The 17926-nt window shown below is 43.5% G+C and overlaps 1 protein-coding gene across 4 annotated transcripts; it reads left to right on the top strand.

Moving 5' to 3' along the window:
• The first annotated feature begins 2297 nt into the window (after window positions 1–2297).
• LOC1276029 (SRSF protein kinase 3) lies at window positions 2298–14278 on the top strand. 4 transcript variants are annotated; one of them, XM_061642474.1, is made up of 4 exons: window positions 2386–2400; window positions 2473–2700; window positions 3131–7114; window positions 8870–14278. In XM_061642474.1, the coding sequence occupies exon 3, from the start codon at window positions 3891–3893 to the stop codon at window positions 6273–6275; it is 2385 nt and encodes a 794-aa protein (XP_061498458.1). In that variant the 5' UTR covers window positions 2386–2400; window positions 2473–2700; window positions 3131–3890; the 3' UTR covers window positions 6276–7114; window positions 8870–14278. The 4 variants fall into 4 exon arrangements, with proteins under 4 accessions (XP_061498459.1, XP_061498458.1, XP_061498461.1 ...); XM_061642475.1 differs by lacking the exon at window positions 2473–2700 and having other exon boundaries at window positions 2298–2400; XM_061642477.1 differs by lacking the exons at window positions 2386–2400; window positions 2473–2700 and adding an exon at window positions 2707–3034.
• The last annotated feature ends 3648 nt before the right edge of the window (window positions 14279–17926 follow it).

The following is a 17926-nucleotide window of genomic DNA, read 5'->3' on the forward strand; positions in this document are numbered from 1 at the left end:
CTTTTTTGATTTCATTTTAGCGATTAAAATGGATTTTTTCAACATCATTTTAAAGGTCTCATCTCGGCGCTTTTCAGAGCTTCTACACACACCGGCATGAGAAACCGATTGTCAATTCTCTCACAGCCATCTCTCAGCTGCAGTCTCGGTGTATGTAGAAACGCTCTCTCAGTGGTGGCATGTTCTTTTTCTCGGGGCTCCAAGCGGCCGCTTAGGGTCGCTGCAGTGCTCCATCGGATATGATTTTATCGTACGTGTTGTCATTAGATTTTCGCCGGATTACTAAGATCGATTAGATTATTTGTCTGAGTTTTATAGTTCAATGATTAAAAAATTAGAATTTTTCCTTAAAACCCTCCATATGTAAATCGGTATTTCTGGTCACTCAGGGCAAGGCGAGCTGTCTGGCGCTCACCCTTCAAAAGCACTCACTCAAAACGTCAAAAACTGTCACAACTACTTAAAAAAACGTCGCCAGCGAGGGACACTCGCACCGATTTGGTTTTGTGACAGTTTTTTAAGTGGTTGTGACGGTTTTCAACGTTTCCAGCGAGGGCTTTTGAGGGTTTCCGCCAAAAAGCTAGCCTTACCCTGCGGGCCAGTGTGGCCAGATTATTTTGGCAGACTTTGGCAGGAGCACCAAAATTTTATCTGTAGTGTTCGGTAGGAGCATGGTGTATACGGACCAGGTAGTCTCATCCCATACAAATTGACAACTAATTTCGGATATTAAAAAAGCTCCTTTTGACAGAATGGGTGCAATGAATTTCCATAGTAACGGTTCGCTTTTCTTAGCAACACATATGTACCCAAGTGCCACAGTTTACGCTTAAACGACTGGAAAATCGAATAACCAGAAAAAAACGAAATCTCCATAACTTCATTGGTTTGCTCAATAGATGGTGTATTACAACTCATCATCCCAAGTGCCACAAATCTACTAAACGACCACTAAACAGGTTCTAAACGACTCAAGCTCTCAACCTAAACGGAATATAAAAAACACTTCGTTTAACAAACGGCAAACGGCTCATGTATTCTAAAAATAGCAAAAAGCTGGTGGCGCCATCTGTTGATGGGATACCCAACCAGAGGAGCTTCCTCGCTTGGAGGAGAGCTATCTCATTCCCTCTGTTCTGTTGTATGGTTTCGCATTGAAGTTGTGTATCGCTAGAACTAGAACGGTGATACGATTGTTTAAATACTAAACTCCAACGGAAACCACCAGCACTGAAACAAGTGAGATTGAAGTAATGGTCGTTGGTGTCAATACCCATGTATCTGACCACACGACCGACCATTGAAATAGATTTTTGCTCAGAAAGTTAGAAGGCTATATAGGTTATGATAAGATGAAACTTGTCCAAACACATTGCAAGAAAAGGACAGCAATATAATGATGAGTTGTAATACGCCATTGCCTATTGAGCAAACCAATGAAGCTATGGAGCTTTCGTTTTTTCTATGGATATTTGATTTTCCAGTCGTTTAAGCTTAATCTGTTTCGCTTATGATTATATTGCTGTCCTTTTCTTAGAATGTGTTTCGACAAGGCCTACACCTATATAGCCTTATAACTTTCTGAGCAAAAATCTATAAAAATAGTCGTGTGGTCAGATACGAGGGTATTGACACCAACGACCAATACTAAAATCTCACTTCAGTGCTGGTAGTTTACATTGGAGTTTAGTATTTAAACAATCTTATCGCCGTTCTAGTTCTAGTGATGCATAACTTCAATGCGAAACCACAAAGGGAATGAGAAAGCTCTCCTCCAAGCGAGGAAGCTCCTCTGGTTGGGTATCCCATCAACAGATGGCGCCACCAGCTTTTTGCTATTTTTAGAATGCTTGAGTTGTTTGCCGTCTGCTAAACGAAGTCTTTCTGTATTACGTTTAGGTAGAGAGCTTGAGTCGTTTAGAACCCGTTTAGGAGTCGCTTAGTTGTTAGCTTCAAATTAAAAACGTTTTACGTGTTTTTAATGGTATTTTATTGAAAAGAACGAAGATTTTAAGAGTGTTTGTGTATTCGGAAGCGGTCGCGAGAAAGCTTTTTGGAGGAAAAGTTGTCACCCGTTCCATCAAAAAGTAACGTTCACATTTTGTCATAAAAATCTTCTTTCTTTTCTTCTTCGTCTTTGAGACCACCTGGTCTTCATACACTTTGGGCCTTTCGATAAAATCGCTTCGGATGAGGCACTGGCACTACCATAAGCCCACCTGTACCCATTGTACCCACTTTGTAAAAATCAACCAATTTGCTCATCGGGTCGCTCGACTTCATTCGTTATGTCGACTTCCATTTTGCTCGAGCTTGTCTGGCTGCTCGGTACATCGATTTGCTGCCAGGCAGTTGACATTGAAGTAAATTTTCTTGCTAGAGCTGCTAACGATAAAAAAGGTAAATTTTGAAGAGCAATATAATCATCGGGTTAGCTTTACCCTTTTCCCGTGCTCTCTCGCACGATTGCAGTGCAAAAAAAAGAAAGAGGGAAAAGAAACCGGAAAACGCTGCATTCGGCACAAGCAGGAAAACGCTCCACCCCGCCAGTGAAGCATCTTGACAGGTGCGCATTGTCCGTCGGTGCGCATCATCTTGGGATCCGTGCGTGTGTGCGAGCGGAGAAGCAGCTGCGAAAAGGGCAACAACAGCAACAACGGACACTAGAGGCAGCTTGAGCAAAAAAAGAACGAGTAAAACGTGCGTGTGTAGAGTGTGTGTGGTCGTAAAAATTTTCACCACATTCCGAGCAGGCGAGAACGTTCCGGATGTATTCTGCACGGGATCGGGCGGAAGCAGTGACAGCAGCAGCAGCAGCATCAAACCACGGCCCATGGTGACGCTCAGGAGAGGCAAGGCGGCCGTGCTCGCAAATCATTCTGATTCGGTGGCTGACAGCTTCCCGTTTTTGCACCGCTGCCGCAGTGTGTGGGAAAAAAGAGCCACTTGTTTAGGCTTCCCGCGAGCGCTTTCCACCTTCCGCCGCAGATCGCAGTAGACGTTTCCCCCCTTTTCTCCTCGTTGCTCGGAGTGTGTGTGTGACTGTGTGCAGCATGTCCTGCAAAAGTGCGAATGGGCTCCCCGGAAAGTGACTGATTGGTTTTTCCCTTCTTTTCCATTCTTTTTTTAGTTGGTCCGTTTTAGTTGCCTCCCTTTCCCCGCGGTTTCCGTTTCGTGTTTGTTTCGTGCGGCGTTACGTTGCCTGAGCCATCGGTTCGTCCGGAAATCCCAACAATCCGGGCCGCCACGAGGGCTGTGAACGGTGGGAAGAAAGGATCGGAAAAGTACCAAAACCAGCAGCAGCAGCAGCAGCAGCATCGGCAGCATTAGCACAGTTGCATAAGCCTAGAGGAGGACCAATCCCTACAATTCTTTTTGTTTTCGTCGAAGCCCTGCGCTCACCTCCTCCGTAATCCTCCGGTGGGGGCAGAATATTATTATTGTTCCGTGGCTCTCCGTCTTACGCGAGGGGAGGGATTGCAGAAAAATCGCGAAATACGGTGCGAGTGCGCGAAGGCAAGTAACGAAAGACAGGCAGGGAAGAGAGTTTGCCAAGACAAAAACAATAGTGCGCGAGTGCAAACGAGATAGAGTGCGCGCGAGCGAGAGAGAGATTGAAGAATAGAGAGAGAGTGAGAGGGGTAGCCGAAAGATTGAGAGCAAAAGAGTGAGAAGAGAGCAATCGGTTCATTGTGGTGCGTGTGTGTGTGTGAGTTTGTGCGCGAGTGTGCTGTGTTAGAACAGGCGAGAGCAATAATACGGGTGTGTATCGGAGGAGTGTACTGAGGAAAGGGGCGGGTGCGTGCGTGTGCGTGCGTGCGTGCGTGCGGTAAGCTAGTGTGCAGTGATTCCGGCAAGCGACGGCAGACGTTACAGCAAGCAGACAAGCGATGAACATAAAACCCGACACGAACCGACACGTACTGACGATACAGGCGAAGAAGAAGCGTCATAAGACGGCGAAGAAGAAGGCGAAACAGCAGGCGACGGCAGTGGTGGCGGCGGCAGCAGCGCAGGCGGCGGCGCAGGCAGCGGCGCAGAACAGCAATAGTTACAGCAGGAGCGGCCAGAATCACCAGTCGGCCGCAACGGCGGGCTCCATTGGCGGTGGTGCCTTCGTGGGCGGCGGGTCAGAACTGCACGAGCACGACGACGACGACGACCATGACGACATGATCCTGGGCACGACGTCGGGCGCAGCAGCGGCGGGCATGACTGGCGGCGGCGGTGGCGGTGGCGGTGGATCGGCGATGAACGACAGTCAGCATTCGGTGTCGTCGGGCGGGCCAGCGGAGCTGGTCGGGCGGCGCGGTTCGAAATCGGCGGGCCAGCCGCATCACCACCTGGACACGACCACCAGCTCGTCGAACGAGACGATCGAGCAGGACGGGGACCGGGACGCGGACGGCTACACCAGCGAGGAGGAGGAGCAGGAGTGCCGGGAGGACTACTGCCGCGGCGGTTACCATCCGGTGAAGCTGGGCGACCTGTTTCTGCAGCGCTACCACGTGATCCGGAAGCTGGGCTGGGGCCACTTCTCGACCGTGTGGCTCAGCTGGGACCTGGAGGAGAAGCGGTACGTGGCGCTGAAGATCGTCAAGTCGGCGCAGCACTTCAGCGACACGGCCAAGGACGAGATACACATCCTGAAGTCGATCACGAACGCGGACCCGGCCGACCCGAAGCGGAACAAGGTGGTGCAGCTGCTGAACGACTTCCGGATAACGGGCGTGAACGGCACGCACATCTGCATGGTGTTCGAGGTGCTCGGGCACAATCTGCTGAAGCTGATCATGAAGTCGAACTACCGGGGCATCCCGCTGGCGAACGTCAAGTCCATCATCCGGCAGGTGCTGGAGGGGCTGGACTACCTGCACACCAAGTGCAAGATCATCCACACCGACATCAAGCCGGAGAACGTGCTGGTGTGCGTGAACGAGAGCTACGTGCGAAAGCTGGCCTGCGAGGCGACGGAGATGCACGCGATGGGCTGCAAGCTGCCGATCTCGCTCATCTCGGCTGCGCCGCCCCAGTTCCAGGAGCAGCCGATGAGCCAGAACATGAGCAAGGCGAAGAAGAAGAAGCTGAAGCGAAAGGCGAAGATGCAGCACGAGCTGATCCGGCAGCAGATGGAGCACATCCAGCAGCTCGAGTTTGGCGCCCCGGTAGCGGTCGATGGCGCCTCCTCCGGCAGTGGGGGGCCGGCGGCCGGTCTGCCGCTGGAAAATGGAACTGCGGAGGGCATGGAGTCCGGCAAGCCGTTGTTGGCACTGGCCGCGGAAGGTGCTGGTGGTGGTGGTGCGACACTGAAGGGTGTTACGACTGCGGGCAGCAACACAGCCGCAGGTACGGGTACGCCCAACTCGCCGCTGGAAAGGAAAGAGGCGGGCGGAGAGGCGCGGCGATTGCTAGTGAATGGTACGGCAGAGGCAACGACTACTGCTGGTGGTAAAGAGTGTGTCGCGGAGGCCGGTACGCCTTCGTCAGGCGATGAGGATCGGCCAACCCTGACACCGTCCGCATCGACGCTTTCCAGCCCATCGAGTAGCGAGGCGGCCTCGTCGAACAACAATGACGACGTGCCGGGCGACCGGAAATCGCCCACGGCCCGCGTGCACGACGGGGACGAGCGGCGGGAGCGCGACGCGAAATCGCCCGAGAAGCCTTCCTCCTCGTCGCTCGTCACGTCGTCGTCCAAGCTGGACATCAGCGAGTCGGTGCGGAAGATACTGTCGTCGGTGCAGGAAAGCAAGGATGCGGCGTTCGAGGTGTGCGACATCGACGTGAAGATAGCCGACCTGGGCAACGCGTGCTGGGTGGACAAACACTTCACCGAGGATATCCAGACGCGCCAGTACCGGTCGCTGGAGGTCATCATCGGCGCCGGGTACGACACGTCGGCGGACATCTGGAGTACGGCCTGCATGGCGTTCGAGCTGGCCACCGGCGACTACCTGTTCGAGCCGTTCTCGGGCAAGGACTACTGCCGGGACGACGACCACATCGCGCACATCATCGAGCTGCTCGGGCCCATCCCGAAGCGGATCGCGCTGTCCGGCAAGAACTCGAGCCACGCGTTCAACTCGAAGGGCCTGCTGAAGAACATCTCCGGCCTGAAGCCATGGGGCCTGGTGGACGTGCTGATCGAGAAGTACGAATGGTCGGACGAGGACGCGTTCGAGTTTAGCGACTTCCTCAAGCCGATGCTGGACTACGATCCGCGAACGCGTGCCACCGCCGCCGACTGTTTGCGCCATTCGTGGCTGAACCACTGAGCCGCACCGCCGGTGCCCATCGCTGGAGTGCGGTGAGCTGCGGGTAGATGCAGTCGCCAAACCTACTACATGACCCAGTGTGTAAGCCAGTGTGTTGAGGAGGAGGAGAAGGAGAGAGTGCCGTCGACGTCACTCTTGCTTCCCTGCCAGTGGCCTGTTCGCTTCTTCTGGTTTGAATCGATTCGTGTTTTTTTTTGGCTGAATTCGTGCGTACGGCAATGAGTATGTGCGCAATGTCTAAACATGCCAGCATGTGTGAGCAGTGATGGTAAAACAAAATTGGCAAAGGCAAATGGGGGAAAATCAAATCGTTTTGTGCGTAGTAGCGGAAAGCAAACAGCGAGAAGCTCAAAGGTAGTAGTAGTGTGCGTGGAAGTGTGTGGAAGTGTGGAATGCAAGCTGCAAGCTGGTGCAGTACGTGTGCGTGTCTGGTGTGTACGGTGACCATTGAATTATTGGGCAACAATGCAGAAGAAAGAATAACCTCCCCGTGCCGCTCTCTCGTGCGGGCAAGAAAGGCGCCCCATTGCAACAAATCAACCGATCGGTCAGCAAGAAAGAAACAATCGAATCGGGTTGATTTGTGAAGATGATTGTGCTTGTGTGAAAAACAAAAGTAATAAGAGTAATAAACAACTAAGAAGCACTTGACCCATAATGCTGTGTAGTACTGTGGAGCAGCGGGCCACAGCCGGCCGTGAGCGTCGGAGCAGCCTGGTGGCGATGGAATTTGTAATATAGTAGCGGAGACGGAAGCTCTGAAATGCAGTTTAATGTAGGAATAATATCCCAATATCCCCGCATGAAACGATCAGCTTTACAAGTTAGAACAATAGAAGGTAAGTTTCGGATGAGTTTGTGTCTGTGTTTAGTATTGTGAACCATGTGGAAAGTTTAGTAGCTGGCAAGACCATAGCACATTTACGTTTGCAAAGGAACAGTTAAAGGATATGCAAATGGGCAAAATGGGCATGGCTAGGGTTTTCATTAAATTTTTAAAATAATAATCCTATTTAATTTATAAACAATGTGGTTTGCAACTCATTGACCTTTTTCATTAAACATGGTCAATCAAAAATGAGAAGTTAAATCATATTAAAATTAATTCATGTATAACAAAATGACAACAATTTAGATAATGTCGATTTTATTCCTTAGAATAGCTTTCAGTTAGTTGGGTAAATGTACCTATAGTGGTGGTAATAGCAATAGTGGTGGTATTGCACTAAAATGCGTTCCATACGATAATATAAAAGTAATTAAGTTATTTATGTCAGTGTGAAATGTTCTCTGGTCTTTCACGAATAGGGTCATTCCGCTACTTAGTGACCGAAAAATCTATAATTTTGTGAAATGTGTCAACATTTTTTCAAAACCTTAGGATTTCATAACGAAACTCGTATATGTGTTAACGCTGTAAATTACCACATAACAACGCAATTACTTTTTTAACATTACTTTTATTAAATGCTATTGATCTACAGACATTTATTGTCTTTTGATAATGGTTTAAAGGGTTTTTTTTACCATAGTGCCATTATTGGTACACAAAACAGGCATGTTCCTATAGTGGTTATAATCATAAAAACAATAAAGAAAGGTATTTTAGATTTTTTCCGGAATATTTTTGACACGTCTACTTACTGTTTTCGCTAAAATAAGCGACATAAATGAGTTTTCTGTAAGTAATTTACCAAACAAAGGTCAAAATTTACCTATCTGGCTGAGTAAAATATCGACTTCGAATCAAGCACACTCTTCCGGGTGTGGGTTGACGACAGGTGTGATGCAGTACTTTAGTCAACAGTTTCATCAATCAAATTTATACATTTTTTACAATCACATTATGTAAGAAATCGAAATTATGGTTGTAATCCTTGCTATTCATACGAAAACAGCTTCAAAACTAAGTTCCATTGATATTATACACTGTTTTTGAGGCATCTTTGTTTACCACCACTATAGGAACACAATACGACGACTATAAGAATCATACCACCATTATAGGTACAACGAAGCAGTCACAAAAATATGTACTTTCTCGTAAATTTGTTGTGTTTGATGGTAAAAATTGCGAAGATAATACATATTCCAATTGATATGTGATGAAATATGCAAAAAAATACTTTTCTGACACTTTAAATCCATTTAAACACATCTGTACCACTACAGATTGCACCACTATTGGTACATTGACCCTATATAAAGAGAAAAAAGTATATAAGAGTCCAGAAATATAAAATAACATAACAAATAAATAAATATCTCTCGGTTGCAAAACAAACCATCAATAGGAATGATAACATTGAAAAGAATGGCATGTTTGGCCACTGAATTACTCTTTTTTTATTTTCTTTAATTCAACTAATGCAATAGCAAAAGAATAGGTGAACATTATCGTACTATCATGAAAATGTGTTAAGCAGTGTAAATTTGCTAATAATGGTCTTGTCTATTAAATTGTCTGTTTGTCCATATTGCCCTGCACCTTCGTTTCAATACAATTTCCATATTTCTATTTACAATTATCAGCTCAACAGACTGTTGACGCTGTATGAAGATGTGTTCTAATTTAAGGTTTAATAATTTTACAGGAAAATAAGGAAAAACTAAAACATCAATGTGCCGTGTGTGCCCTCCCTTCAACTCCCTCCCCCACAGTTAGTGAACCTACAGGCGGAACTGGAACAAAGGAAGTGTGAATAGTGTGAAGTGAAAAAAAGAACACAAGCTCGAAACCCTCTGCATCACCACAATCATCTCAGCAATAGACGGTCAGTTCAGGCATGAAAACGGGGCGCGAAATCAAAGATGCAGGTGCAAAAGAGAAAAGGGTGGGTAAGAGCGGCAAAGCGTATCAGAGCGAGGGAAAGAGCGGAGCTTATTCGTTTGAAGCCAGACACTAGAACCGTTGCGTTACTCAGCGATAGAAGCGATAGCCCGTGTACAAATCGAACGGGCGGAACCAGGTAGTGCAACGTTTTAAGGAAATTGTAGGGAATAATTCTAGTTGCTAGAGGAGAGGAGCAGAAGGCAGTAGTATCTTACACATGATTATTATTATTATTATTATTATCATTATTATTATTATAATTATTATTATGATTAATATATTAACCGTACATTAGGCATCTTTTTAAATACACCAGCACACACACACATACATATGCAAAACAATAGTGGCAGTTTAACTGACGAAGAGAAAAAAAAACTGATGGTCACGTGTGTCCGATCCGCTTTGCACTGGAATCCTTCTTCTCATCCTTGCAAGTATCCCCCGTTAAGAAGTTTTAGGTACAGCGAACGAAGGAGAAAAAACCAATGTACTATATGCCGTCACAGCGGACCGTTTAACCAGCGCATGTCATCTTTCATTGTTCATTACCATCCCATTTGAAAAAAAAAGAACGTATCTCGACACACACCAGCATCATGCGATGCTCACGTATAACCAAAAGAAACCTCTCTCCCTGTCTACGGAAAACTGCAGCATGAAACTGTGTGCGCGCCGAGCGACGGGCACACAGCGTCGAGCGAATATTGGGAGCAATATACCAGGCGCCGCATTTTGTACCGCGTTTACACATGCAACATAATACGCACATACCGCTCGAAGAAGCAGCATGGTTTGGCGGTGTGGATTTTTTTCCCTTCCTACTTCGACGACGATCCGATCACGTAGTAGTAGTCCGTCCGTTTAGCGAGGGAGTACGACAGGCACACGCGACACACCCAGACACAGACGCAGACAGCGAGCAACTTTACAAGAGCGAACAAATCTGCTGTCAAATAGCTGTAGGACTTTCGCAATGATCTCAAGCGCGATTAGAATTATCGTAACCTAGCAAGAAGAGGGGCACGGTCTTGCGCTGACGTCGGTGGTGGAATGCTGGTGGATTGCATACGTGTAGAAATTCTGTCCTGCGTTTTTTTTTCTCTCATCCAACTTCTTACCTCACACCGTGTGGTGTTCGCGGGAATGAAGGTTGCTGGAAAAAAAGGCCTGGCACTGATGCCATGTGTTCGGTGGTCTGATAGTACGGTACAGGAGCATGTGAAGGATAATCACCTGGGTGTGTGGTAGCTTGTGTATCACCCAGATATTGAGTTTTTTTTCTTCTTTTTGTATTCTCCGCGATATTCACTCCTTACATTGCACCACACATTGCACCAAAATCCCTCTCTTCCAAAAAAAAAGGGGTGCGCCTTCAGGTAGCGCTTTACAGGTAGAGCAAAGAATAATCTGCATTTCTCCCGTGGTGTTTTCGTATGGCTCTGATGAAGGCTAATCGAATAAGTAACGGCCGACCGCTGTATGCAACCAGAGGAAAGAAAGTTTCACATGCATAACCGATAGGAGAGATTCGTGTAGTGTGAGCTCTTTAATCCAGCAAGTAGCTCTAGCAATTTAGATAGAGTAAATACTTACAGAGTTAGTCTCTCTGTCCCTCTGAAATTTCTTCATAAGGTTGTGCATCTCTACTGCATTGCGATTCAGGGTGATATGTTATGTTTTATATCAAATAAAACTATCTTTCAAGCCCACATTTGGGATTGTAACTGAGACTACGATCATATTGTGGAGATATTTCAAACATCTCCAGTTAGAATCATAAAACTCATCAGGTGTATCCCGGAACACATTTTCCAATCGCGTTCATTTACCAGAAAAACAAGCGTACTAAAACAACGATTTCATTCGATTTCCCAAAACTGCCACCAGGGATTTCCAGTGCACGATTACTCAGCGGAAGGTTCTATGAACGCATGCAAAATTCGTTCAAAATAGAAGGTTCAAGCTGTAGTAGTGTAAATAATGTGAGATCAATCAAGAAATAAAAAGTAAATCAAATTGAAAACGCAAACTACAGCAAAGGATTGACTTCAAAAGACTTCGTTCATAACAGCATCCGCATTCATTTAGCAAGCAGCTACTAATTACGTTCGTAAATTAATTACACATGCAATCTGGATCGCTTTTTCTCATCTACTGGCTATTTGTGACTTACCGATCTTCCCTAATAACAATTTTGCTGCTAAGAGATACGGCCAGACCGTCATCGGCAACCATCCCTCTTCTGGAACACTGCGTTTCCCTTCTTTTCCATACCCACGACCAGGGGCCAACGTTTCGATCAAGAGACGGTTTTGATATTGTTACCAATGCACGATTTCATAATAAGGGAACGTCCATGCATTACGTAACGTAATCATTTAACGGCGTGTAACGCAAAAGTAAACACGTTAAGGATGGTCTTTTCACACATGGATGCATATGCTGGTAAGAAGATTAGTGAACGCGATTAAACCTATCCACTTGTTTGAGCAGATTGTTTTTCTTTAATATATCATCAATGGCATCATGCGCTCAAAATCCAAATGTTTCAAGGCAAACATTTTCAATCTAAACCCATCTTTATAACGTTTTGTAATAGCTTAAAAGCAATGAAACACGTGTTTTTACTTACGTAGAAACTCAAGCTCCGTTGATATGTTTTTTTTCGCATCAACTTCATCACTCGTTTCTTACGGTATTTAATAGTTTCATCCAACAAAAACGGAGTCCTAATTACTAATTAGTTTTCAATTTTCGAGTGAAATTCCTGTCCCTTGAGTAAAGCTCTGTAACACTGAAAGTGTAACCTTCGTTTCCCCGGGAGTGTGGCGTAGTTAATGGAAGACTTCTTACAGCAAGCCAGTGCATAATAATGGTTGGGTTACAGTAATGGAGGTTATTCAGTATTAAAACTGATTAACCATTAGAACTCATTAATTTGCATAGGTAGTGTCATCATGCTTTAAGAAATTGCGAATTTGGCGTCGTTTCCCAAATCCATCAGTTCCACCCTTCAGCTGATGCTAGAATCACAAATAATAATTTTGTATTTAATTTGCATGTTATAGGATACGAATTTTGCTCAATCGCTTATTTTTTGGTGATATGACATTTTTGTTTGTTTGTGAGGACCTTCATCAAGAACACATCTTAGATACGAAATTTGTTTTTAACACAGTGGCATGGAATCTCTCTTGAAAGCCATTCTTTTTTTTTGGGACAAGAAAAGGAAGAGGTACAGATCAATCTTTAGCTATCAACAGTAAGGAAAGCGAATCTTGTCAATCGCGCTATCAAAGATAGTAGTTTAAACCAGTGTGTATTGTGTGTCATTCAAAGCAAAACAAACAACAAACAACAGCATCCTTACGCACATCATATCCACATCGCATAGAACGTGAAAAGGAACAATACAAATCATTGTTAAAATTTATTACCCCGTAATATGTAGCTTGTAATTAACATGTAAATGTTATGACCAAAATCCCTACCACCCCGCACACACACACACACCGGCCGAGCGCGTATCGTCATTATCCCGTTGCAGTATCAATATTGTGAGGGATAACCGCAAAGGACTCATTATAGAAGAAGCTCGAAATAATCGTTGACCATAGATTTCAATAATATTTGTAGCCTAAAATGTTAAACAACCCAGACAACAACATTTTGTGTTTCACTGATTAACGAAAACGCTCTACAACCAAACAGAGAAATAGATAGTTTGATGCACAATAAACCAGCAAATTTTGTGCATCAAACGATCTATTTCTCTGTTCACCGAACAATCTGTTGGCATTCATTTACATTTACCATCAACAAACTCCTATCTACTGCATGTGTTTCAGTGCCAACACTCACACAGTCAGACAGACGGGCACAGTGTACGGCACAACATAAATCCCCTTGCCTGTGTCACATAATCGCGGGGGGCTTCTGTGTTAATGTCTAGAAAGCGAATTGGCCACAGGATGCCGACAGGAAAGGAACTATGAACAATTAAGTAATTTATACAAACAAACAAAAAATCCTAGTGAGTTAATAAAAAAAAAAACACACAGCAGAAAATAAGGTAGGAAGCAATGAAGTGTAGCACGGAAACACTTTGTAATTTTGATAAATATTTCAATGTCCGGAGGAGCATAATAAAAGTCTGGCTCTATATATATATATATAAATATATATGTTGGACAACTAGCAAAGTGAGCGTAAGTTGAAAAAATATACAAACATATTAAAACAACCAACCAACTGCTGTGTCCCCCGCAACAGTAAGTTGTGCCGTAGCATTTGTGTGCTGGACGAGCGAAAGCAAGAGGATTGAAGAAGATAGAGTTGTATGTTAAAAATGGTACAGAATATGGAAATCTAGTTGTTACACAATAATCTGTACAATTCAATACAAGGAAGGAGAGTTCGGAACAAATGTGAAGGCTAGAAAGGAATAGGAATTACAAAAGAAAAAGAAAAAAACAGTGCGATCCAACTCTGAATTCGAATAAGGAGAGGTGGAAATAGGGACACATCTTAGTTGTTTAGTTTGTATCATTTTTTAAACCATCATTAAGTAATTGTAATTGTACGAGCGTTTCACAACAGGATGTACATGTACACAAACAAAAAACACACACACACACATTATTACACACACCCCCCTACGGAACTCACCTCTCTCACACATGCTCACAAAAAAGGTACACGGACCGTGTGCGTATTACACCATCGCATAGCAATGATCACATAATGAAGTTAGTTTTATTAAATCTTCCCCGGTCCCCCTCCCACGTTGTCCCATATCTTGATCGCGAAATGATGGGTGTAGGGTGAGGTTGAATTGTTTGACGATCGCTTAAAACTAGAACGTGAAAAACGGGGCGCGCTCAGTGTGGTTTAGTGCAAAACACTGGGGTAGAAAGATGCTAGAAAGATGGATTTTCGTAGGCGCCAGTGCGCACGAAAAAAATAAGATGAATCGTGCGAGAAACTACAGAAAGACAGAGAAGCAAAGGATAGAAACACTTGTGCGCGCAGGCAGTCAGGCAGGCAGGAGGGCAGACAGAGGCAGGAAGGGCTGACAAAAACGGTAAACCCGCGTGAGAGGAGACACATACCGAAAATAAAATAAGAAACCGCCGCGTGACGATCAATTCGCGCGCAGACAACTGAATCGGTGCAGCTGTGCGCATTATGTGCTGTGTAATTTATTTTGGCTTATGCCTGGTACCTGATAATGAGAAATTTACTTTCAGTGAGTTGAATCAGAGTGTACGAGCAGCTTTTAATCTAGTATTTATTCTCTTGAGATGCATAAAACACCACAGAAAACCCTCCACGGAGAACGACGATTCGTTTAACAACTCTTTTGCGTGTTACCTAATTCTTTTTGCGATTTGATTCACCTTGACTTTTTGACATTGAGTATAGCATAATCCCTGTTTTGTATCTTAATCCAATCGGAGTGAACTTAGAGCGTATTAAGTAGTAACAAATTGAGTCACTAAAGAGCTTGCAGGGTCAGAGTGAATTAAACCGCAAAAGAGTTGCCAAAAGAGCTGAAAAAAAAGCCTTCAAGCTGACTTGAATGCATACATTTCGCTGACGAGAACTTCAACTTCCTGATTCACTCCTACTCGCCGACACACATGACGCACCGGAATCGCCGGACCTCGCCGGAAGAGTCTGTGGTTATCCCACTTTTATGTTTATGTTTGTCGGTGGGAATTGTTTTCATTGCGCCAGGGATATGAGTGTTGTTGCATTAGGATAATTAAAACTGTAGCATTGTTCCGGCGACAGCAACCCGGGACGACCGTTGGGACTGTTGACCAAAACGGCAATGAACGGTAACGAAGTTGTGCTTTATTTATTGCTCTGTCTCCTGTTTGAAAGCTGTGCGAGGAGGTAAGTAGCATCCCGGTCCGAAATGTTCTCCTCCTGGTGATTCCCCGGTACTGGAGATAATGGTGTGGAGCGAAACAAGGTAAATGGATGTCTATTGTCTATTGGCTTGCAGAGAAAGTACGTTGCCTAATGGCTCTATTGGAAGAGTTTGCAAACTTTATTTATATGTACGCCATTTGTTTTTACACCATTGAGCATTGAGCAAGTTCAAGATGATGCTTTTCAATTGTTTTTGTGTAAGTTTAGGAAATGTGTTTGTAAAGTTTATTGTCTTTTTGTTTGTCAGTACTTTTGCATGTCTTGGGATATTGGTTTCTTGGGACATAGGCAGGGATTTAATGTTTTTATGTTGTTATGTGAACTGCATCACCTGCCAGCAATAATGACATCTCAATTGGTTAAAATGTTCTTATGCAACATGTAAAATGTGTTTTTATACACTGTTTTTGTGTTCTTACCTTTTACACTGAAGGATTAACCATGTAATTTGCATCAAAATGTGTAAATTAGAGAAAAGTATCAAAACAACCCAACAATTTATATTTTTACTTAAAAGGATTTAAGTTCTTAGGATAAAGCAATTATCTAGATCGAATACATCGAAGAATTGTGAGATGTTTCCGTTTTTATTTTATGTGGTTTGGAAGAAATTTTGGTCAGCCATCTGTGGGCAGTACTATAATGCAATAGCAAACTTGCATTTTCCAAACTCAAAGTTTAAGTAGCGAACATTGCGGTTTGCTCAAAATGATCATTTGTTGTTTCTTTTATCATTTATGACTGTTGTTATTATTTCTATGCCATTGTTCATTCTTATTATTGGTATTATTACTGTTATGATTGTGATTGTTACGATTTTTATTATTGTTTTTATTGTTGTTGCGATTGTTGTGATTTTTATTAATTGTATGACTGTTTTTTATCACTATTATTATAATTATTATTATTGTTGATAATAACAAGATTAGATTATTGGTTTTATTATTATCGTTATTATTTTTAGGAGGGTATTATTATTACTATTGCTTTTCGTATTGCTATTATTATTATTATTATAATTATTATAATTATTATAATTATTATTATTATTATTATTGTTATTATTATTATTATTATTATTATTATTATTATTATTATTATTATTATTATTATTATTATTATTATTATTATTAATAATAATATTATTATTATTATTATTATTATTATTATTATTATTATTATTATTATTATCATTATTATTATTGTTATTGTTATTATTGATAATACTATAATTGTAATCATCATTTATTGAATAATGAAGTATTAATTACTTTTCTATTTTAGCACATATGTAAATCGTTGATCATTAAAATTAGCCTTTCTAGTTAAGTTTTATAAGACTGAGTACATCCTTTGTAGTAAATGTATAGTGTGAACTTGTATTATATACAAAAAGATAAAACGTAGACAATCATCTCTCGCGTCAAAATGGAAAAATTGGCCGTGTAAAATTAATCGGTTTGATCTGATTCATCTGAAAATTGTGAACTTTATTTTTTCTTTTTGTAATGGATAACGGTACATGGAAAGGAGCATTTGTATACATCGCTCGCCTACCAAAAGAGATCAACATACCTGCACAACAGCGAGTAAGTGTAGAAATCATATAAAAATCTTTATCTTACGTTTGTCACTATTTTGCTGGGGACTTACATTTGTCGAAGATACAAAACGAACGTCAGTAAATTGTTCAACCAGTGGAGCCACGGCCACTTACACGTTTTGTACGCGTTTTGTTCTTAAATCATTCCCTCATCGATTCCGGTGACGCGCGCACTGTGTTGAGCCGGGGTTAACATGTGGTGACAGTTTGAGCTGTGTGTTGGGGGTTTTGGTCGGTTGGACATTTTTTCGACTCTAAATTTAAATCTCCGCGTGCGTTAGACAAAATTATTTAAAAATAGCGTTCCTCTTTAATATTTATTAGCATTTTCGATTACTGGTTGAATACGCGCTTGCTTGGATTCTTGGGCTTAGGCTCGTGCTTTTGGTTACAGTTCCTTATGATGTGTGTAGATTTTCGTTCGGATCATTGACCATTACACACACACACGTGCTTCTAAACGCACGCCAACAATACTGTCATAGAAGGTTGTAAACCTCTTTTCCTGCTTTGCACATTCTGGCCGCAGTTGTTGGGGAGAATGTATGGGGCTGTCGCAAAAATGCCAAGAAATAATAGGAACACGATTATTTATCCATCATTGAACAAGCATTTCAATAAACAAGGCACCATCATCATCGCCATCCAAAATCACGGACCCGACTAGATGCAATCGCTCGGAAGGCGGACAGCAGACGACACAGGGAATAGGAGAATGGTAAATCAATCAACGTGTTGTTACTGTCGCGCGCGTACTTGCGCGCCTTCATTCAGCTCATTTTTTTTTGTTCGCCGCGTCGGTGAATCGTCATCGCACCAAGCTCTGGCCTGTGCAGTGCTGTCGCTGTCTAACGCTGTCTACCCATCCGGTCGTTTTGTCAATAACCGTCATTTCCGGACGATAGGAAGAGGGGGAGAAGAATAGGAGAAACTGTGGATGGAGATCACCCGCCCTAGTATGGATGTACATTGCAGCAAAGGTGCAGGGGCGTGTTTCGTACAGGAAAATGCCATTTGGTTGATTTGTTTGGCTTCGAAGCTGACACACATTTGGCGCATGAACCGGGGTATGAAGGCCACCCAATTTTGGGACGTACCATCTACCGGTGCGCCGTCAACCGGCTGCGGAAGAGGTCAAAGCAGCAGTGCAGTACGCTACAATTTACCTGCCGGCTGTGCGACGAGATGTGGGAATGCAATGGAATGGATCGGAAAATCTTGAGTGACCGATCAAACATGCCGCTCATATGCTGGCACATTTCTACACAGACA

Source organism: Anopheles gambiae, chromosome 2, assembly GCF_943734735.2.
Source record: "Anopheles gambiae chromosome 2, idAnoGambNW_F1_1, whole genome shotgun sequence".
Classification (NCBI taxonomy): Eukaryota; Metazoa; Arthropoda; class Insecta; order Diptera; family Culicidae; genus Anopheles; species Anopheles gambiae.

Bases quoted from the DNA above. Each gene is read 5' to 3' on its own strand.
- LOC1276029 (XM_061642475.1), top strand. From the start codon at position 3,891: ATGAACATAAAACCCGACACGAACCGACACGTACTGACGATACAGGCG.